This window comes from Engraulis encrasicolus, chromosome 11 (assembly GCF_034702125.1).
Source record: "Engraulis encrasicolus isolate BLACKSEA-1 chromosome 11, IST_EnEncr_1.0, whole genome shotgun sequence".
Classification (NCBI taxonomy): Eukaryota; Metazoa; Chordata; class Actinopteri; order Clupeiformes; family Engraulidae; genus Engraulis; species Engraulis encrasicolus.
In genome coordinates this window covers 10,439,599-10,463,703 of record NC_085867.1, presented here as the reverse complement: position 1 = coordinate 10,463,703, position 24,105 = coordinate 10,439,599, and the positions used below count along the sequence as shown (strand labels likewise).

The 24,105-nt window shown below is 43.7% G+C and overlaps 1 protein-coding gene across 1 annotated transcript in view; it reads left to right on the top strand.

Annotated features, from left to right (window-relative positions):
* Nucleotides 1–16,135, top strand: part of il11ra (interleukin 11 receptor subunit alpha) — an 80,320-nt gene extending 64,185 nt beyond the window's left edge. The window contains exons 9-12 of the mRNA XM_063209853.1: nt 734–823; nt 7,039–7,129; nt 12,638–12,717; nt 14,714–16,135. Coding sequence (XP_063065923.1) covers nt 734–823; nt 7,039–7,129; nt 12,638–12,716 — 260 coding nt within the window. The 3' untranslated portion in view covers nt 12,717; nt 14,714–16,135. The remainder of the gene's footprint in view (nt 1–733; nt 824–7,038; nt 7,130–12,637; nt 12,718–14,713) is intronic.
* Nucleotides 16,136–24,105: the final 7,970 nt, after the last annotated feature.

Here is a 24,105-nt window from a genome sequence, read left to right as displayed (position 1 = left end):
ACAGATCTGTGCTCAACAATGCGTGACAAATGATCCCCCTTTATTATCGTACACTTTTTGTGATATGTTTAACAGACAAATGTAGAATCAGAGTTACATTTCAGTCACAAAAAATTACACACCACTACTCTTATTTAAAGTGACTTCTCCTTCCCAATGACGAGATTTCTATTCCCAGTGCTCAAGATCATTTCCATTTCCACTGCTAATTGCCGGTTTTATTTCCTCATTTATCATTTTTACTCCCTCTAATTATGCTATTCCCACCCCATTCTACAGTTAAGATCCAAATCCTAACCACCAAACCAACCCCTAACTTGTAACATGGAAAACATAGCAACATGTGTCATGACGTGTGTGAATAAGGTTAAAATTGGCGTCAAGTTACCGCACACTTTTTGCTCGTTTATTAAGTTCGCTCTGAATAAACGAGCAAAAAGTCAAATAAGTGTGCGGTAAACTTCTTTCCTTGAAGTATTGAACACTCCCGCCTTTACCAGCACCAAGAAGCTGTGCATGGATCTGTGAACTGTTAAAATTGGCATATTATTAAAGGTATATTCTTATGATAGCATAGTTGGTTAAGAGGGATTCTAATTTCATTGGATAAGTGAAACGATACATTATTAAAGGCATATTATTAAAGGTATATTCTTATGATGGCATAGTTGGTTAAGAGGGATTATAATGTCATTGGATAAGTGAAACGATACTTTCCTATGTTGTTCATCAGAGCCTGAGTCCACTGCGGAGCCCACCACGATCCCGTTCATCCCGGAGGACATTACAGTTCCCATGCGGCCCAGCAAAGAAGCCACTCCAGGTACACTAGATTTGTTATCATGAAACTTTTTCTTTATCATGTTTGTTTGTTTGTCTGTAAGTTTGGCTGTATTATTTTGTTTTGTTGGAGTTTGCACTATGTTTAACCCTGTTAATAGATTCTGGCTAATTTGAATTTCAATTGCAGTAGGCCTATTATATTTAATTCACATCTCACGTTGATTTGTTTTAGAGTTGATTCAGCATGTTGTTGGGTTTTTTTTTACCTTTGATTATTGTTTTGGCAGTTCATGTCAAAACACATTGATGTTTTGACAACTTATGCCATAACACACACTGTCTTACACATCCACAGACACAGACAGACACACAGGCATAGGTGTGCGCGCACGCACAAGCACACACACACACACACACACACACACACACACACACACACACACACACACACACACACACACACACACACACACACACACACACACACACACACACACACACACACACACACACACACACACACACACACACACAGTACGCCTGCTGTTTGCACCCCCTGGACTAGATGAGTTTGTGGGCTTGTCAGAGAAGGGAATGCTTGTCTGGCTGACATGGTTCATGTGCGCGCCGCGATGGGAACAGCTTGACTGGCTCTGCCTTAATTAGCTAACCATTACCAGACACTTGGCCACTATCAAAGGGACTCGGAGCAGAACGCCATTGTGTTGTGCAGTGCTCAGACAGACTCAGACACTTGGCTACTATCAAAGAGATCTTCGGAGAAAGACCAGTGTTGTGCGCACTACTATTTAAGTGTAGCGCACACACACGCACACACGCACACACACACACACACGCACACACACACACACACACACACACACACACACACACACACACACACACACACACACACACACACACACACACACACACACACACACACACTGTGCTTACATTACGTTCATGCCGAAGACCAACCCTGTTCTTGCTCTCGCTTTTGTCTGTCTCTGTGTCATTCTACTTTACTTTTCAACTCTTTTCTCTCTCTCTCTCTCTTTCTCTTTCTCTTTCTCTCTCTCTCTCTCTCTCTCTCTCTCTCTCCCTCTCTCGCTCTGTCTTTTTCCATCTACCAATGGACCGCTCTTTTTGACTGTCTCCAATCAGGGTGAAGGCTGTCATTATCACTACATGTCACAGGCTCCTCTGTTACTGCTTAAGCATCCCCAGAGCTAAGCAGCTGTAATGAATTGGAACAGGGGGAATGAGACGAGAGAGAGAGAGAGAGAGAGAGAGAGAGAGCGAGAGAGAGAGAGAGAGAGCGAGAGAGAGAGAGAGAGAGAGAGAGAGAGAGAGAGAGAGAGAGAGAGAGAGAGAGAGAGAGCGAGAGCGAGAGAGAGAGAGACTGACTGACTGACAGCTAACTACAGCGTTACATGAGTGACTAAATAAGTTCTCTGAGTGATTTAGAGACACAGAGACACAGACAGACAGAGAGACAGCAAAATGGGACTGAGAAAGTAACATAGAGAAAGGTAGATACAGTACCGATGGAGAGATGGAATAAAAGAGGGAAAAGAGAGGGGAGAGGGGAGTTTGTGTGTGTTAAGTCAAACTGGGTTTGTATGTGTGTGAGTGGGAAAGTGAGTGGGAAAGTGGTAACGTCTGGATTGGCTCCCTTATTCCAAGTTGATAGTGTGCTCCGAAATCAGTTTTAATTGGCAGCTGACTGGAGGTAAATGGTGTCTCCCCAGAGACTGAGCAATTTAAACTAGAGAGGGGCAGAGATCCTTTCACTGTTATTTAGCCTGCAGGATCATCAGGGCCTGCATTTATGTTTTGTCTGTGTGTTTCTGTGTGTGTGTGTGTGTTTCTGTGTATGTGTGCGTGTGCGTGTGTGGGCGTGCACACGTGTGTATGCGCGCGCTTGCTTGTGCGTGCATGCGTGTGTCCTTTTCTTGCACGGTAGCCTTGATTTGAGCACATGTCTGCTCTTTGCAAACCAAAAAAAAAAGTAATAGAAAAAAAAACAAGAGGCGAAGAAAAAAGAAAATGGAAGGAAAAAAGAGAATTCCCAGCAGCCTGTAACCGAAGAAGGAGGGGGAAAAGAAAAATTGATGGAGCATAGGAGCTTGAATTTCAGCATATTGTAGATGATGATGATGATGATGATGATTGAGGGGTGATTGTAATAAATTGTCCTGAAGTGAGTTTGTTGTTAGCACACCCGTTACCAAACTGAGGAATGGGACCCCTAGGGGAGCGCAGAGGTACTGCAGGGGTGGCGCAGAAAGAAGAAATATAAATGGGAAACCCAGTTTGACAGTTACATTAACACATTGACTGCCAAATCATGGGAAAACCCGTTTTTACTTCCCATGCCTTGGCTCCCAAAACGGGAAAACCTGTTTTTGAGTTTTATTATATTTTTCATAACTAGACACTTCGATGCTTATTGTGTATGATTTTGGGAGCTCTGTGATAAGTAGAACAGACATAGATGGCTGCCAAAAGCTTGTGTCATCATCTGGACATTTTAATCACAACACCAGGATCGGCGCCAACCCAAGAATATTTTTTATAAATGTAAGCTACTGTCCGGAACTGTTCCCCTGCGTCGGTGACGTCACTGTTGCGTCCCCCCTCTCTATGTACACCTTGCAAAAGTGTCTGCGATGCTGCCATCTTTTTAAACACAAGAATCGTGTTTGTATGTTGTTTACCTAGTGCTACAGTAGGCTTAAGTCAGCGTCCTTTCGCGCTTTATAGTATGCTTCACACAATAATTTGGCTACAGAAGACAACACTTTCACTTTCACACCGAGTCCACTAGTGATGCGCGGGTCACCCATTGACAACGCGGGCACCCGCGGGCCGGGTGGGTTGGGTAGCAGTTTTTTCTAGTATCGCGGGTTCGGGTGGGTCAGGTCAAAATAGTGAAAACCCGCAACCCGAAACTTTTGGAAATGTAAGTGAAATTGCAATTTTGTCTTACAGAATTTCTCAATTGCATACAGCCGGCATGATGACCTGTGAGTTTCAACACTACTGGTCACAAAAAAATGCATCCGCGCATCCCAACTGGCTAAAGCGATCTCTCCGTCTTGCGCACTCGCTCTCTCTTGCTCACTCACTCACTCACACACAGACAGACAGTTGAAATTGCCTCAGGAGTTGCTTCGATCCTGATATTTTGCACATTGCATCAACTTAAGCCTTGAAAGCATAGTCCTGTCCTTTAACATAAATGACAGAGTCAGTCAATAATTATTGTAGTAGGAACCTATCCTTCCGCTGGCGATTACAAAGCTCTCCCTTTCTCTCCCTCTCGTGCACTGCCTCGCTCTGCCCCCTCACTCACACACGCATGCCATTTTCTTATAGTCTCGAACTGTGCTTTAAAATAAATGAAGTTATCAATTATCACTATAGTGTAAGGGATATTCGATGCCTATAGCATTGCTATCTTCATTTGTTTTCCTGCCATATTTGCTTTCCTGCCATATTCCTGCCTTCCCGATTACTTTCTCCTGGGCCCAGACCAAGCTGTGTTAGTGGCCCTGATCTGGAATGATGGAGTTTTAGTTGTGGCCCTCTGCACTGTTTAGACATACTCAGCCTTGGCATTGAGGCTGGCCCTGTCACATTGTGTTGAAAGAGCTGTCTCTCTCCTCTTGTCCGTGTAACCTCAACATTGTAAACTCATCAAAGAGCACAAAGGCACATGAGGACATGTCCAATAGGAAAATGTACACATGGGTTTAGTCGGCCACAGTGATTTCAATAGATGTGGCTTTATTTTTCCTGCTTGTTGCTCACTGGCATGGACAACATAAAATTAAAAATGATGAATCACATCATAAAATATTTGAGCTATATCTCCTCCTTTTATGTGTGCATGCATGCATGTGTGTGTGTGCTTGTACTGTAATTCATAGCATATTCATATTTGAATGGATCACCGTTGCCCTCCAGGTCCCACTCTACTGGGTGGGGAGGTTGTATGTGTTTATAAGCGTTTCATTGCAAAATGGTGTATATCCATTTTGGAACATTTTGTGAAATGGACATTTTTGTATTGGGGCATTCCATTGCATTGCAAAACACTTTTTAAACCTATATAAAATGCATGTTCTCAAAATACTTGAATGGCAAGAATCCATACATATAGATGGTGGTACTTCGGAACAGTCATTTCCAATATTAAAATGCAATAATGGTGGATTGCACCATTTTGCAAAGAAACTCTTTGTTTTATAAATACTACTGCAGTGATTTCTCATACAATGACCATTCTGTGGCGCAGCACCACAAAATGAAAATCACCACAAAGCACCACAAACTGAGGAACAGCCAGGGCCGGTTCTGGCTTATTTGGTGCCCTAGGCGAGTTTGAGTTCTGGCGCCCATCACCCCCCCCCCCCCCCCCCCCCCCCCCCCCCCCCTCTCACCTTTGAAAGAAAAAAAAAACTCTTTCTTATACCTTACAGAACACAAGAGTAATATCCGTAGTAAGCTTAACTAAATAGCATCAAGAACAATAACCGTTTTTCATCAAATGGATTTGTGGTTCTTTTTGACAGGCGACCAACACATCAGATTGAGTCGCATGAAAGTAGCTTCACTGTGTGGTGTGTTGGATGTGATGGTGGTGGGGCCCCCAACCCCAGATGAGAGGGAGGTTATCAATGTGTTTGAATTGTAACGTGAAATTGAAATGCCAGGAGAGTGGCACAGTACATTTGCTTGTAAAATGCATGTGTAGACAATAAGCCTACCAAGGAGGTCTGCATTGATCTACACTACCTACAGCATCACAAAGCATGGCAGCATTACAATTTTAATAAGCTTCACATTTGTGCTGTCTTCCAAACCAATTTCATTTCTGGACTGGAAATAGTGGTGCATTTGTGAGTAGGAGAATGAGAAGGGGGCTATCTATGTGTTTGAACTGGAGGGACAGGGTGAGAGAAAGGGAGAAGAGCTGTCAGGCTATTGAATTTCATAATATACAAAATATAGTAAATAGCCTCACTTGTCTGCTGTGCATGGTTCTGTTACATGATTAATGTAGCCAGGCTATGTCATTCTGGTCTGGAAATTAATGTTTTTTTAAGCTTACAACAAGCAGGTAATTCATGTGGATGGAAGGAGATATGGCAGCTAAAATAGTTTTAAACATTGCACCAGTCTTACTTTACATTGCTTGTCAACCTAAGCAAGTATTATGATATCAGGTGGGTGTTAGTGAGTAGTGAGTAGGCTACTAACAGCTACTTCACTGGATTTCATTGCTTGGCATACTTGGCTAATGTTAGCATGCTAACTAGCGATTTCTCTGATCAAAAACAAAGCTCTTTTTCTCTCTAATTCCAAAAAGTAACCTCATAACTATTAGGCTTTCCATAATCACAAACGGTTGCTGATTAAATCACATAGTTCCAAAACACCCTCTGAAACTCCTGCATCATGCAATGAGTGGTTTAATGAGAACATAATAATCTCCATACAGCAGAGTAGTACTACTGTTTGCGCTTGCCTCTCTGTCTCTCGAGTGAGTCTCCAAATTCAAAATAGGTCGCACGCTGTCACTCGTCCCGCCCCCTTTCTCAGAACTGTCTGTTTATTGGTTCACAGACTTCCCAGAGACAGTTGGAAGCGATATTACTATTGGCTGAGGGGCGCTTTGCCGTGAGGAGCGCTTTCGCCACTCTTTGTCGATTGCGGCTTCATAAAAAAAACTTCATATCGCAAAATTACGCATAGGAGAGCGCCATTTCGGCGCTCCTTCTTCACATGGCGCTCTAGGCGACCGCCTAGCCGGCCTATGCTAAAAACCGGCCCTGTTAACAGCCACGCATACAGTACATGTCAATGGGGGTATACACATACAATTTTCACTGGCCCGACTTCTTTTCCTGTAGCACCACACATTGCTACTTAGTCAGTGGGAAACACCTCACTGTGTAGTGTTATACAATAATGTTGTTAACTAAGTTAGCAACTTACTTTGTTGCAATGTATTTCCCATTGGAAACCTAGTAAGTTGCTAACTGGTTAGCAACAATGCTTTCGGTCCAGTAGTATGCATGTAATAAGGTGTTTGTGTGCTCACTTGTCTGCCCTCCAGGTCCAAATCTTCTTTGCGGGGAGTTGATGTGTGTATGTGTTGTCTATTTTATATCCAGTATAATACAGTAGTGTGCATGCACAGTAATAAGGCGTATGTGTGTTCCTCATGTGTCTACCCTCCAGGTCCCCCTCTGCTGGGTGGGGTGGTGATGCTGATGAGTCTGTTCGCGGGGATCATCGTGGTCGTAGGGGTCACCGTCGGACTCCTGCTCTGGTGAGCTCACTTCACATGCCTTGCCTTTCTTGTCACCTGTGTTTAAAGTAGGGGTGTAAATCTCACAACCTCCATGACGATACGATTCAATATTGGTTTCTTAACCCTCCTGTTATCCTCAGATTTAGGTTACATCCGTGATCCTTGGGGTCATTTTGACCCCATCCACTTATATGTCTACAAAATCAGTAGAAGCAAAAACTTTTGCAACAGTTGATGCCTCAGATATTTATTGTTGCTCTGTTGGGGACATAAGAAGTCCTAGCACCCCCACACACAGCCCACACACCAAAAGAACTAATCCATGACTAGGCGAAAATGTGCAACAACTGCCCAAAAGATGCCTTGAATTAGTTTTGGCCCTTGTCCACATCATACATATTGTTAGTTATCAGAGCCCTAAATAAAGCACAATGTTCTGTTCTAAATAACTTGTGTTCATGTATTTTACATTATCCAGACAGATTGGAACATGTATTAGCAAAATATTGATTCCATTTATGTTTAATACACTTAAAAAGATGTAACCAAAACGTGTACAGCACTTAGGGAAAACATTTTTGTGGAAATTTCACTTTTTTCACATTGACCCCATATATTTAGGAAAAGTCATCAAAGATGAAGCAAAAGAATTATGTACTTAATATATTTTTCGGACGTTAAACATCGAATGGGGTCAAATAGACCCCAAGGATAACAGGAGGGTTAAGGCAGCGATTATGTTTGATACTTAAGAATGTCCCATGACACAATATGATGCGATTGGATTCGATCATTGGCTGTAGGATCGATGCATATCAATTATTATTTACACCCCTAGGTTAAAGCATTTTACACTAAGCAGTGTTAAGTTAAAGGGACACTGTGTGAGATTTTTAGTTGTTTATTTCCAGAATTCATGCTGCCCATTCACTAATGTTACCTTTTTCATGAATACTTACCACCACCATCAAATTCTAAGTATTCATTGTGACTGGAAAAATTGCACTTTTCATACATGAAAAGGGGGATCTTCTCCATGGTCCGCCATTTTGAATTTCCAAAAATAGCCATTTTTAGCTGCAAAAATGACTGTACTTGGACCATAATAGAAATTATTTGTTTATTGCTTAGTAAACTTTCATGTAAAGATCAAATTTGGCAATAGGAAGCCCAGTTTCAATGAGCAGCATAGTTGCAGTACCTTTTTTGACCATTTCCTGCACAGTGTCCCTTTAAAGAGGAGATCATACTGTAGCTCTTATTGTACGTGCATCTTCCGTCCTTTCACCTTCCACAGCATGCCATTATAATGCCTCTGAGAACTTACAAAGTTAAATTTTAATCATCATCCACAAAGTCTCACTGCATGACAGTACTATAGACTAGTATATACCTGAGCGAGCCTGATGACGCACTGAGGCGAATCGCGTTGTTCGCTCTAATAAAATGAGCATAAAGTCAAGAAAGTGTGCGGTAGACTTCTTTCTTTTGAATTACTATAGACTACTCAAATATAATAATATATACACTGTCAAAACTATATATAATACAGTTAGGGGCAGCTGTGGCCTAATGGTTAGGCAGGTTCAAATCCAACCGTTACCTCTCCCTATACACCTCCATTCATGGATGAAGTGCCCTAACCACACATTTCGTCATGGACTGTAAAAGCAATACCGTAAAATAACTGTAAGCTGCTATATAGAATAAAGCGGATAAACTCTCAGCTAAGTGTAATGAAACATAAAATGTAATGTAATTAATAAATGTAATACAATAATGGTAATGTAGTATTACCGTGTTACTACTACTGTAATGCACATGTGCATAGGGAGCTCAGCTTCTGCTGGCTGTGTTGTCAAGGTTAGGAGGTGGAGCTGAAGCATTTGGCCCCATTTAAAGGGACACTGTGCAGGAAATGGTCAAAAAAGGTACTGCAACTATGCTGCTCATTGAAACTGGGCTGCCTATTGCCAAATTTGATATTTACATGAAAGTTTACTAAGTAATAAACTAATATTTTCTAGTATGGTCCAAGTTCAGTCATTTTTGCAGCTAAAAATGGCTATTTTTGGAAATTCAAAATGGCAGACCATGGAGAAGATCCCCCTTTTCATGTATGAAAAGTGCAATTTTTCCAGTCATAATGAATACTTAGAATTTGATGGCGGTGGAAAGTATTCATGAAAAAGGTAGCATTAGTGAATGGGCAGCATGAATTCTGGAAATAAACAACTAAAAATCTCACACAGTGTCCCTTTAAACTCTGCTTATCACTCAACATAAATACAACTCTGGTCACTTTCTAGTCAGCCTTGAAAGCACGCACTCAGACGCAGTTTTTAGTCATGCCCTTCATGGATGATGTACATACACAGATTTATTTATTTTTTGCCATTTGTTGACATGTTGTCTGTGTTTGTATGGTGTCCTACCTGCTTGTCTAGCACTCAATTCAGCTGTCTCTTTACTAATAAACTTGACTCGAATTGACTTGAATTGATAGCATATGCAAAATAAATAGGAATTTGTCAAAGGTGGTGGTGATGACAACTGGCAAAGATAGGAAAGGACAACACATTTTTTTAAAAAAAATAATGACCATTAGCATTATGCTTTGCTCCCTACACTTCCACTTAGTAAACCAATGTTGCTAAACCTCACCGTGGACCTCTAGTGGTCAGTGGAGGTGGTGCATGTCTCCACCACTAACAGCGCCCGCTCCACTCCGCTCTGCATGTAGTATATTAAAACTTGAAGTAAACAAGGACGGCAGAGCAGAGGAGAGGATATGACTCGCGGGGCCGAGGGGGGTGGGACGATGGGGGTTGGTGCAACTCAAGATCAAAGCCTTCGCCAAGGCAGCACAACACAAGAGAGTGTTTCCAGACCGTTTGAAGCTCAGCAGCTGTTTTCTTTGTATGGTAATGTATTGTGGTGTTGGTGTTGGTGGACAAGCGAGGGGAAGAGAAATGTGTACCACTAAACCTGTGGAATAGTAAAACACTAAATCACTCAGAGAACTTACTTAGTCACATATGTAGTAACACTGTAGCTGTCAGGTCCTTTCTCTCTCTCTCTCTCTCTCTCTCTCTCTCTCTCTCTCTCTCACTCTCTCTCTCACACACTCACACACACACACACACACACACACACACACACACACACACACACACACACACACACACACACACACACACACACACACACACACACACACACACACACACACACACACACAACTGATATGTGGTAATCCCTTTGCCTTTATAATGCTCACACACCTATGCACACATGCATTGTCTCATATCTAGCCAACTATTACGACAGCTTGTGTGTCATGATTCAAATGCATTACTCAGAGCTTTGCCTTCATCACACACACACACACACACACACACACACACACACACACACACACACACACACACACACACACACACACACACACACACACACACACACACACACACACACACACACACACACACACACACACACACACACACACATTCTCACCCCCGATCTGAGTTTTTGATCCCGAGGTTTTCTTGTCAGCACTGCTGATGAGCCCTGATGAACACTGCCAGCCTCTCTGCTTTCAAGACACGCTCGTCAAAATCATTTTTCATCATCAGAATAATTGCGTGCTTTCATCCGTCTGACTCAGACTGTATAAATACTACAGTCTCTGTTGTTGTTGTTGCTGTTAATAAGGCTTGAGTGGGTGAGATGGAGGAGAGGAGATGAAAGCCAAGCTGCCAAAATGCTATAGTCTTCTTCAAAGACATTGGCGGAGGAATGAGGGGTACGCATTTACCCAGGGGCCCCGGGCCCTGCAGTGTTGGTTTTGGTGGGGCATATTAAGTCACTTGCAGGCACGTATGGGGTGTCCTATACTAAGTGTTTTACCCTGGGGCCCTGTGTGCATTTGTTCTGCCACTGCTTCAGAGAGCTGGTGTTCTCTGAAGCACGCCAAGGAGACAAAGCGAAACACAGTACATCACTCGCGTGTGTTGCTGTGATGCTAGGAATCGAATTAGAGAAAATTAGATCTCATTTAATGAGCACAGATTGGATTGAATCAAAGCTAAGGGGGGTTGGATTGAGTTGAATTTGTGTGCACTTGTTTGGATCACACTGAATTAGGATAGGCATGGGAGGAGGGGACGGTGGTACGTATTAGGGGGTTTTAGGGAGTATAATGTGCATCAATAAATCTTTGGTTATGATTTGCTTTTTAATTTGGTTTCAAAAACAGCGTTTTTCCATGCACACTCCTGTACTTGGACAGGTGTTAAGGATATTAGCTCAGTGAGGTTGTTATTGAAGAATCATTGTAGGAAAGATCCTACAAGTAAATTTGATATGTTTCGGTCATCCAACCTTCTTCATATAAACCTCTTTGTGCAGAGCCTCTGTTACAAAATAATTGTCACCAAAATTGTAATGATAGTCTCAATCGCTTACCTAAAGTCTCTCGGTAATGCCATAGCAGTGTTATGATGTACGTCAGGGGTCCCTAAACTAAGGCCTGGCGGCCGAATACGGCCCGCCACCCTCCTTTGACTGGTCCTCCACCTCTCTGCACCTCACCATTTGAACTGGTCCAAAGAAGCAATCCTCACAGAAAAAAATATAATGATGTGATATATCATGATATAGGAATGAAATGTATTTTTAAAATATTTTATTTTGTTTATCAACAGGCCTTCCTACAGTTTAATTTTCACTAACATAGTGTGAATCACCAGATGTTTCTTGTCTTGATGTTTCTCATCTCACTGTAATATAAACAGACCTACCATTTCTATTGTATCACTTTTAAACTGTCAATCACCATATTTTTCCAACCTTTATTGCTATTTTTACATGGTTGCTATCAGAAAAAAACCTGTGAAAAACCTGTGACCCTGTGAACCTGTGAAAAAAAACATGTGAAATACTCACTTCTTTTGCAAATCACTTGTAATGATGAACTATTTTGTGCTAGAAATTATGGCTATAACAGGCAGTGGCCTAGTATACAGCCCACATAATTGATCCCGGCCCCTGATCACAATCAGGAACGATAATGTGGCCCCCAGAGAAAAAAGTTTGGGGACCCCTGAGTTTTTTCTGCTGGCTGGCAGGCCCATCTGTACAAAGACCTACATAAAAATAGGCACCAGGTTGATTATATTTGGATAGTGAACTGTGGTGTGAATTAAATTGTATACAAAATATATTTTCTGTTGATTGATCTGAAATAGTTTGTTGATTGGTAAATAGTGTTTTTCATCAGAGGGGAAGATACCGCACAATCTTGTCCATCATGCTGAATTTTATTAACACAAACAACGTTTGTCTCAAGTTTTACAAAAAATGTGTAAAAGTGTGCGGTATCTTCCCCTGTGAAGTGAACTAGTACCCGCTACCTGCACCTCGAAACCTCTGGTGTGCGTTGGTTTCCTCTTCAAAGAACAGATTGAGTGTGAAATGACCACCACCACTGACCACCACCATTTCTGCTCTGGCTGCCCCCAGGGTAAGACACCGGAGGCGGGAAGGCTGGAGCAAACAGCAGCTCAGCTCCATGGTGAAGATGAAGACCTTGCTGATCTGAAGTGAGTATGTGTATGTGAGGGAGTGATTAACTGTGATTCCTCGATCTCTCGATCACACACCATGCAACATGCACGCATGCATGCACACGCACGCACACACGCACACACACACACACACACACACACACACACACACACACACACACACACACACACACTCACTCACTCACTCACTCACTCACTCACTCACTCACTCACTCACTCACTCACTCACTCACTCACTCACTCACTCACTCACACACACACACACACACACACACACACACACACACACACACACACACACACACACACACACACACACACACACACACACACACACACCGTATACTCATCTCTCTCTCTCTCTCTCTCTCTCTCTCTCTCTCTCTCTCTCTCTCTCTCTCGCTCTCTCTCTCTCCTCTCCTCTCTCTCCCTCTCTCTCTCTCTCTCTCTCTCTCTCCCTCTCTCTCTCTCTCTCTCTCTCTCTCTCTCTCGCTCTCTCTCTCTTTCTCTCACATTCTCACACACAAACACACACTTTCCTGATTTGCCTCCCAGAACATTCCTGGTCGGCGACTCAGCCCCCATCACCACATACAGCAGAGTGATGTACAGTGGGGCGTGTGTTCAGCACATGTCCTCTCTTCAGTGATGAGTCTGTGGCAGGAGGACAGCATTTAGTTGTCTTTTATTATCCTTCAGTTCTGGAGACTCCTCTTGTCAGTGTCTTGGCCAGAATCTGCATATTTCAAAGCTACATCCATCAGCATTTATTTTCAAACCCCATACTTTTCTAATATAGCTTAATCTACACAATATTGATTTACAGTAAACAAAATCAATACACTTGATAACATTTGAAAAATCTGGCGTTTAGTGGAACTAATCTAGCAAAGCCGAAAAAGTGATGTGGGGGGAAATGATTTTGCAACTCTGTCTATGTGGCCGTCAGATATGTTCTAGTACTTTGAATCTTTTTTTCCCAGCAGAGTGATGTCCCAGCTACTCTTGTAATTACAGCGCAGTCGTTTTTCAATTGCTTACACACATTCTTTTTTTTTCAAATCCAGGCACACATATTTATCTACCGCTCGCTCAAAATGCAAAACAGCTTTCAACTCCACTCCACAAAAAATGAAAGACCGTTTTCGAAACTCGCAGAGAATTGTGTGCATTGTTTTGCAAAAAAAGTGTTAAAGTTAAGTTATCTGTAGCTTGAGTGGTAGTTTGTAAAGGTAGTTAGTGAATTCATATCCCATGTTGGGTCAGTTGTGTGCATTTCTGTTCATCCGTTCTAATCGTCAAAACCCTCCACTGCATCATTTGACTGGCGGCAGGATTTTTTTCCAATTGTTTAGAACCTGTGACACACTCCACATGCATCCATAGCTGTCTCACACGTAACGTATTTAGGCTTTACAAATAGTGCCGTAAATAACTTTTTCCAAGAGGTAGAAGTGCTTGAAGATGATGCTGCTTGCGCTTGGCTATCGTGGTTCCCACGTCAGATTGGCCATATGGTTCTTCTCGTCTGGAGATTATTAAAAACAAGCTATAATTGCCGCTGCGCGCTCCCCGTTCCCAGAGTGTAAACATCTAAGTGTAAACAACATGGCGGCGCCTAGCTGCCAGGAATATTCTGGCTCGCTGCGTATTAATCTTCCAACTCTGTAATCTCTGCCCAGCGCCTGTCACAAACAGTAATAATTAAACATGATAAATCTTCTCACTCCTCTTCTCTTCTTTTTTTCTCTTCTTTTTTTCTTTCTCGCTCTTCTTTCTATCTTCTCTCATTTCTTCCTCTCGATTCTACACGCTATTTTCTACTCCTCTCATATCCCCTCCCTGCCGCCTTCTCTTTTTTTTTGCTCTTTGCCACTTTCCTGTTTTTCCTTTCTGTTCATTTTTGCTCCTCTCTCATCTTTCCCAACACCCTTTCATCTTCTTGTCCTTCACTCCGCCTTTCTTTCTTCTCTTCTTTTCTTCTCTCTCTCTTTCTCTCCTCTGCTCGCAGATGTTCGAGGTCGGCCATGTTCTCAGCCCTCATAGGGCAGCAAAGGGAATCCTCAGCGCTGTCCACCGCAGTGCCAACAGACTCCAGTATCCTCTCCACACATCCTTTGCAGTGATAACACCCTCCGCATTTCTACCGGACTCTAGTACCCAACACATCCTTTGCATTGCTACCGGACATCAGTAGGCCACAGTCGATGATCTGCAACACCAGCCGTGCCCCATAATCAATGGATGTGCTCGCACTGCAGTATCCCACACACTCTTTGCATTGATAACGGCCTCCGCATTTCTACTGGACTTCAGCAGGCCACAGTCAATGATTTGCAAGGCCAGCCGTGCCCAGTAATCAATGGATGTGCTAACACTGCAGTGATAACGTGACTCTGCATTGCTACAGGACTCCAGCATCCTCTCCACACATCCTTTGCAGTGATAACGTCCTCCGCATTGCTACCAGACTCCAGTAGGCCACAGTCAGTGGCCTGTAGCCAAGGGATGTGCTAGCACTGCAGACTTCAGTATCACACTCCAACACTCCACTACAATTCTCCAGTTTCCCATAGTGCTTTGCGGCTGACGAATTCTGCAAAAGAAAATCTCAATATCCCACCATTTTACTGCAAGGTCAGCCAAATCAAGTCCACCTTGTACAGTGACAGTCCACTGTCGTTCTAACTGACTCCAGCATCCCGTAATGAACTGCAATGTCAACACCTTACTCTCCCATAACCCCATTGCAGTGCTGCCAGACTCCAGTGTCCCACAATGCATTTCTCAAAGGTTCCAGTAACCCACAATCCATCCCTTCCCTGTTGGCTCCATATACATGTATGGTTAGCCCTCATTGTGCTCAATGAATTTTGGTGAGCCGGACACATTGACGAGGGGAAATGTGAATGCAATACACAATCAATGTAGAACACTCAATCCTACACCCACACATTTCAACATACGCAGCCACATACACATATGCAATATCCTACTCTTGACAACCAAGGATCAATCTTTTCACATTGACAATCATGACACTATGCCGCCCAGTTAAAATCCCTGAGGATTTATGGAACTACATACAGTATACATTGATATACACGAGTGCAGTATACGTAAAACTGCATGGACATGCGTGTGCAACATTGCCTTTCCCACACTGGGCCTTTGTTGTTCTACACAATCTCTCTCTCTCTCTCTCTCTCTCTCTCTCTCTCTCTCTCTCTCTCTCTCTCTCTCTCTCTCTCTCTCTCTCTCTCTCTCTCTCTCTCTCTCTCTTCCACTCCACTCCTGTCTCTCTCTTATTCTGCCTGTCTTTCTCTCTGTCTCTGTCTCTATCTCTGTCTCCGTCATCCAGTTCTCTGCTTCTCACCGTCTTTCTCTGTCCCTATGTCTCTCTATGTCTCTGTCTCTCCTCTCTATGTCTCTGTCTCTCATCTCTCTCTCTCTCTCTCTTTCTCTTTCTCTTTCGCTATCTTGGAATGCTGTGAACAAAGCTAGCCTGTCTGCCATCCGTGGGCAGCGTTATTTGGGCATTAAGGGTCGGTTTGACATTCTCCGCATTTCCAGACAATGTGTTTCACCTGACAGCTGCTATCGCTGCTACCTGAGAGAGGACAAGAGGAGAGGAGAGGAGAAGAATTGTGGATTGCTCTTTCACATTGTTTGTTTTAAATTGTAATCGTGCCTTTCCGAAAACTGAGACCAGTCTTTTAGTTTGGACACCGAAGAAGAAGACAACCATGTCCCAATCTCCCCACAGGGATTTGTTTTTTTAGCCTTGGACTTGTGAAGTGAAGTGAATCAACAGCCGTCACACTCTGTTTTTCTTTCTGGACATACAGAAGACCTCTCTTCTTGTTTTATTGTCTTTTCTGTAATGTCATCCACCCATCCCTCCATCCGTCCCTGCACCCGACCCATGCCTTCTTTATTACCCCTTCGTCCTGTGCACCTCTTACCGCAGAGATACACCAGCGGCGACGCGATTCAAGCGACAGAGTGAAGCAGCAAGCGATACGAGCGATTGAGGAGACAAGAGTATGTCCGTACAGGCAGAAGGCAAAGCATTCAAGCATTCCCATTGGCTGTGGTCACTGACCTCTATACAATCATTGGCTGTCGCGGCTTGTCGCCGAACCGCGTCATAGAAAGTTGAAAAGATTTCAACTTCAAATTGTCGCGCTCGTTGCGCAAATCGCTCCAGTCTCCAGAATCGCTTTTGTCTCTCGACTCAATACAAAGTCAATTACTTCCGTCGCTCGACTCGCTCGACTCGCTCAGATCGCCGCTGGAGTATTTCTGCGGTTATGCACCACCATTCCTAAGAGGAGGGCCCTACTGTGCCCTACACCAGTCCAAGATAGTCTCATCCCAACTTGTCAATCTCTGACTACTGTTGACCAAACTGCAATTTTTTATGTTGAGGGCATTCCTGCCACATTGTATGTTGACTATGTGGCCTAAACCGAGACCTTTCCCTAACCCTAACCATCAATGAAGTTAAGCTGCCACAAGGGGGCGCCTTTGAGGCGCACCTCACATTTTGACCTTAAGGGCATACCTTGGATACATCAAAAATTGCAGCCTGTCAGAAGTTGACGAGTTGATACACTTGTAGACCAGTCCCAAACACCAATGTCCTGGTGTTAGAGATCTTCCACCTGCTTCGATCTGCTCTGTTTCCGTCCGAGGTTGGGTGTGGAATGGACACACGGATCAAGTTGATGCCAGATCAGAGTCCAGAGTTGCAGCATCGGTGTACGCTGAAAGGCCAGTTTTGGTCAATTCAAATCTCCATCTACCGCTCGCACCCTGCCATGGAGCATTGCAGAAAGTGTTTTGTATCCACACCTCTGACTTGCTCACTACTTCCCGTGGTCAAAATTGAAATTGATCAACCATCGACATGAACTCATGAGACCAAGGAATATATATATATATTTTAAATGTTTTAATTTTAATTTTTTTTACTCAATTTGTGATCAGCAAGCGACCCACGTTGTCAGTGGAAGATACAGCTCAACCTCAATTGGCCACATTGTGGCCAGTGGAACGCAAACCGGAATACTGCTGGCGAGTTGACAGATATGTCAGCCATATCACTGGTCCTTGTTTCAGGGGGCACTAGCAGTGGAGCAGAAGAGAGAAGAGAAGATACCTGATTGGTGCTCTCCGTCTCCAGGAACCAATAGCAACCCTTTCCTCACCTCCCCCCCCCAAGCTCCTCATCCCTCCTTCCTGCCCTCCCTCCCTCCCTCTTCGGTTGTGCTGTTTAAAGACATTCAAGTGAATGTATTTGTGTGTATTTTTATACATATATATTATATATTATAATCTTGTGCCTTTGTCTGGGATTGAGCTTGTTTAACGCTTCTCTCATCACTCTTTCAAACTAATGCACGCCTGTATCTTGCAAATGTATATCCATCCAGAAAAATAAGATGCTTGTCTATACAGTATATCACGCTTGTATAAAGGTCTTTATGAAATATATTATAGATATAAATATATTTGTACGTCATCCCTCAGTGACATGAAGCTCGTAATATGTACAGTATCACCCCATGGATTTGGTCTAGTTTGAGTTGAGCCTAGCTCTTAAATTGAGGAGTCCATGGGATAACAGACATGGTCACAGAGTATAAAAATTGAGAAAACAAGAGCTTTGAGTTTGAACTGGGGTTGTATGGTATGGGTAAATACTATCTTGAAATGTTACTAGATGAACACTATGCATATTTGTTGTAAGGGTTACTTTCGGGGGGACTAATCAAAACTGGGGTTTCACTGAAATTACTAACATACATCAATCTGATTTTGTGACTATGTCTGTTTTTCCCCCCATGGACGCTTCACATTGTCGAGTTGGCAAGTGTCTCTGCACAAAATATGACATGAAAGACATGTCTGTTAGACATCATTGCATACCCTAACACTCAAAGTACTGTATATGCATAGAAACTACATGCTATCAATTCTGTTGCATTTACTTTTTGTTGTTAATGCAAGCTACACAACATCTGTAGTCATGTATTTTTTGGTGACGACACTTGTCTCTTCGACTATAAAATGACTGATTAGTCTCTGTATGTGCTGTTAACGTTTTTAAATGTTCTTAGGGGTGGTTGTGGATTGATTTGATGTGCATGGCTAAGCTGCAATCCCCTCTGGAATACTAGTACAGACTCAAACTCAAATCCAGAGTTCCACCAGAGTTCAGTTCTAATACAGTAGAAGTAATCGTCCACAGCACAGCACAAAAACACTCTGACCACACCCCCCCCCCCCCCCCCGCCTCTCCCTGACGGCCTGACCACAGCGTCCTCCATCAACCAGACCCTTCATTAGCCCCCTTTGATGTCTGCAAACGCCCTTGCCCTCTTCCTCCCTCCCTCATCTCCAAACACATACACCCACAATACCACCACATACTCACAGGTGCACAAGCACACACATGCATGCACGCACGCATGCGCACACACACACACACACACGCACACGCACACGCACACACACACACGCACACACACACACACACACACACACACACACACACACACACACACACACACACACACACACACACACACACACACACACACACACACACACACACACACAGTGTGTGTACCTTTCAGTTATCCTCCCATATACACACCAGTCCTTGAACTTGTCCTTGTGCTATGCTGCAACCGGGCCAGTGGTTTCCTCAGACTGACAGTATTCACATTAAGTGCATTTCAGAGTGCAGTTCAGGTAAAAAAAAATGTGCCAACACTCCCCATTTGGCCAGGCCAAAGTTTACACTCGTCTGTGTTTGATCTCTTTGCCTTATTGCCGACAGTGTAACCGTAGGAACAAACCGAAGGTGGTAAAAGCGTCAAAAGCACCGGGAGTAAATTACTTTGTCTGGATGAGGAAGTGGTAAAAGCAGCAAAAGATATAAACGCGGTTTTGGTATCGTGAGTGTTGAAGGCATTAAAAGAGAAGTTGAACTTAAGATAGAAATATGTAAAGAGCTATGACACAGTCTGATGGCAGTCAATGGAATACCTAACTTTTTCTAAACACGCGCTTCAGTTGGTCGCTCTCCCTAATCGAAGATTAAAGGTTTAATCTTTTGCTGGTTTTTTTAGCTTTTTACTGCCTTCAGTCTGTTCCTACAGTGAGGGAACAACTAAGTATGTACTGTATGTAAAGAAGAAATAATTGAGCTTTGTAACTTCAACTGTACAACTTCCTTAACACTGCCACGTGCGTGCGTGTGTGTGCATGTGTGCGTCCCTGAGTGCTTGCGTGCGTGTGTATTTGTGTGCATGTCTTAGACCTAACTGCAGTCTCAAGGTTCTGGAACTCCCATCAGATTTGTTTTTCTTTCCCTGTTCTCTCGTTCGTTTCCCTCCGTCTTGTTTTGTTTCTGGCAGAAGAGAGCATTACAGCTGACTGGGCAGCAGTGGCCATGCTTGTGGTGTTGTTGTCCATGGGCCATATGCCCCGGGCTCCGTTCCACTCATGGTTTTGGCATCCTGCACTCTGCAACCCTACTGTGCCATCCGCGTTGACTCCAGCAAGAGAAGTAGTACTCTCGACTACACAGGGTTCCCACTGGTAACGGAAATCCTGGGATATCATGGAAATTCAATCGGGGTTTGTCCAGTCATGTTTTTGTTTTTTGTCCAAGCGTGAACCTCTGCATTATGAAGAGCTTTTTTTGCAACTGAACTGGCTGGCTGGATGTCGGCGGTTGAGCATTGACTGCCATGGTGCATTGATTAGGCTTAGCTCATCCTGGCCCCAAGCCATCCTGCATGTCACTATGTGGTGAGACGGGACCCTATTGCAAAACAATGGAAGTACAATACCTGTGCTGTACACAGTGTATAGGGAAACAGACCATGGAGACAGAGCTAAACACTGAATATAAACATCAACATATGCATTCAATGTGAACACAGAGCTATACATTTAATGTAGCGGCGGAACATTTGCTTTCAACATAGACACTGATTATGACACACATACATGTATGACATACAGAAAAAAAACTCTACGTTTCTGGCTTTTCATAAATGACCTGAAAGACGCAAGTACCGTATGCAAATTGATGCATGGTGGTATGTTTAGCTACAGTAGTTTACTGACTGTTTCTTTAGCCTGCCGTGTGGACCGAAACTGTGGATGGTGTTTGTTTAGAAACTTAAATGGTGTGTTCCTGCCATCTTCACACAGACTCTGTGTCAGGCTAACTCCAAGTTGAGGAGACTGTGGGATTGTGTAAGAATGTTATGTTTATGAAAATTGCTGGTCTGTGTGTGTGTGCATGCCTGCGTGTGTGTGTGTGTGCATGCATGTGCGTACGTGTGTGCATGCATGTGTGGAAGAGAAACAAAGACAGGGAGAACGTGTGTGAGTGGAAGAATAGCTTATTGTGAGTGTCCTGTCATTCCACCTAGCGTCGCGAAAGGGTGTTCCCACAGGGCTGAGACTAGGGCTGGACTGGCCATCTGGCATAGCGGGCATTTCCCAGTGAGCCCTGCACCCTAGTGGGCCCCTATTTACAGAAATGTAAAAAAAAGCACACAAAAAAACAACATTTCTGAAAATAGGGGCTCACGAGGTGAGCCAGTTCTGTGCCGCTAATGATGAGGGGCCCCTTTCAGCCAAAAGTGCCTGGGCCCCATATCTCCCCCAGTCCACCCCACAGGGCCGAGACAATGCCGAGTCGAGCCACCATTCCCTCCACACTTTTACGAGTTCTTCTAAACCCCTCCTGCAACCGGCCATTTAAATGTTTTCCGTCGTAATTGAATCCGTGTCATTCTACTCCAGCATCTCTGATCTCCATTATGTGGTAGTAGTTTCCATTGTTTGACTTTTTCGAGATTTAGTATTACAGAAGCTCTGTGTGTGTGTGAGTGTGTGTGTGTGTGCGTGCGAGAGGGAGGGATGTGTGAAGGTCTGTTCCCCCTTTAACTTAGCACGACTCTGCCTGTTCTCCTCAAGGAGGAGGCTGAAACGTGATGATCATCCAAGGCAAGCTTGAACAAGTTCAGGGCTAAATTGGTTACAGCGAGAGAAAAAAGCCAAAGCACTGTTTGGCCTCTCTCTTTAATCCAGGTGTGTTGTAGATTTAGTCACTTTCAAGACCATTGCCAAAAAAAAGTATCCAACTAACTTCTTGACAACCGTTTACTGTGTTCCGTTTGTTTATTTGTTTGTTTGTTTTCCCCCCTTTTTAACATTTCGTTGTTTTTCTCTTCCCCAAATGACCCCATCCCTGACTAGACCATCCTTGTCAGTTCAATGTTGGAATAAGACATGGCTTTGCACTCAGGCGACCCCCAGTTTTTGGGGGTTTGTCTGTCATATAAAAATAGCACCAAAGCTGTTTGTCACCCATTTTTTTTTTTTTTTTTTGGCTTTTTATTTGTAAAGTTGATGTCTGACAGTGGACTACTGGCGTGGTGGTTTATAGCCTTAGAGGAAGAAGTCCATGATTTTAAGTACTGTACATAGAAACTTTTACTTTTTTTCCTGTTCAACACAATAAGCTGATTTGTTACTTTTGACTGTACTTTTTGTGAAATAAAGATATTTTATCACAGTATGACGCTGTTGTGTGTTGCTGCGTGGAGACCATATGGAAAGTTTCTTCCATAACCATGATTGTGAATCATTATTGTTGACAGGGAAGCCGACAATGGAGGACAAACAGGTCTGTTGTCCCAGGCCCAGGGAGAGGAGGGGGCTGATAAATAGGTCCTCATTACATTGTATGTATTGGATGGGGGTCCCCAGTGGTGTTGTCTAACCGCAGAAATACACCAGCGGCGATCTGAGCGAGTCGAGCGACGGAAGTAATTGACTTTGTATTGAGTCGAGAGACAAAAGCGATTCTGGAGACTAGAGCGATTTGCGCGACGAGCGCGACAATTTGAAGTTGAAATCTTTTCAACTTTCTATGACGCGGTTCCGCGACAAGCCGCGACAGCCAATGACTGTATAGAGGTCAGTGACCACAGCCAATGGGAATGCTTGAATGCTTTGCCTTCTGCCTGTACGGACATACTCTTGTCTCCTCAATCGCTCGTATCGCTTGCTGCTACACTCTGTCGCTTGAATCGCGTCGCCGCTGGTGTATCTCTGCGGTAACGCAGGTATACCCACCTGAACATTTCTGGGATTCCAGTATACCCATCTATAATTGATTGACCCATTATTTAGAATAGCAGAAATATATATACAGTACCCAACTCAAAATAATGCCCAAATATACAGTATACCCACCACAAAAAAAGTAAACTACACCACTTGGGGGCCCTTTCAGCTGACTTTGTCCCGGGTCTGGCCAAAGCTGTCCGCAGGCCTGATCAGTATCATCAAGTCCATATAAGGTTTACAAAGTTCCTCAGTCTTCACCCATCCCATCCACACCAGTGGAAGACTGGGCTCAGACCAGACCAGACCAAACCATACCGTTCTCCACAAACGTCTCACTTAAAGCATGAGTCTGATTTCAACACGTCGTTAAGATATATTGGCCCAGAGGAGTCAGGAATCTGGCTTTGATTGGGCGCGGGGTGCTTACTGGCAGGAGCTGTACAGTATTCTGGATAGCTTTGGAGAGCAGAGCAGCCAACCCGCCCCCAATGACAGAAAAAAGGCACCCACAGAGAGACAGCTCTTTCCAGTGGGAGGAGATTCTTCTCAAAGGAGCTCAAAAGTGTGAAGAAGGTTGGGGGTTGCCAGATTTTTTGGTGTCCAGTCCAATAGGGCTACGTGGAATGATCATCTGCAGGTTTTTAAAAAAGGTATTGGGTGAGATTTTCTGTAGATTTGTATCCATTAAAACCCAAAGAATTTACTTCAAAATGGGCGGGATTTAGTGCCTCCGGGTTTTTCGGAATTTATTGAGCTAAAAATATCACATCTGGCAACCCTGGGGAAGGTTTAACAAGACCATATGCTCTGCTTCATGTCCCATGACGGCAGTTATGCTGAACGTCACAAGCAAGACAGTCAGGGCAGGCAGGCAGGCAGGCAGTGACAATGGCCTTTCACCCTTCCTATGGTAATTACAGTACACACTGGGAATAAACACAGGCAAGAACACTTGTAAAAGTGGGCGTAACAGAGGACGTAGGAGTCCTATGTGTTTTTAAAATGGGATTGTGTGTTCAGACAGTGCTGTGGAGATGGGCATAGAGGGGAACTGGGAGGAGGACAGTACTGGTCTAGGGGAGAAATAGGGCCCGGGCACTTTTGACTTAAAGGGGGCCCCTCATAATTAGCGGCACAGGACTGACTCACCGGTGGGCCCTGCACCCTTGTGGCCCCCTATTTTCAGAAATGTGAGAAGAAGAAAAAAAGAAATGTTTTTTTTATTTTAACATTTCT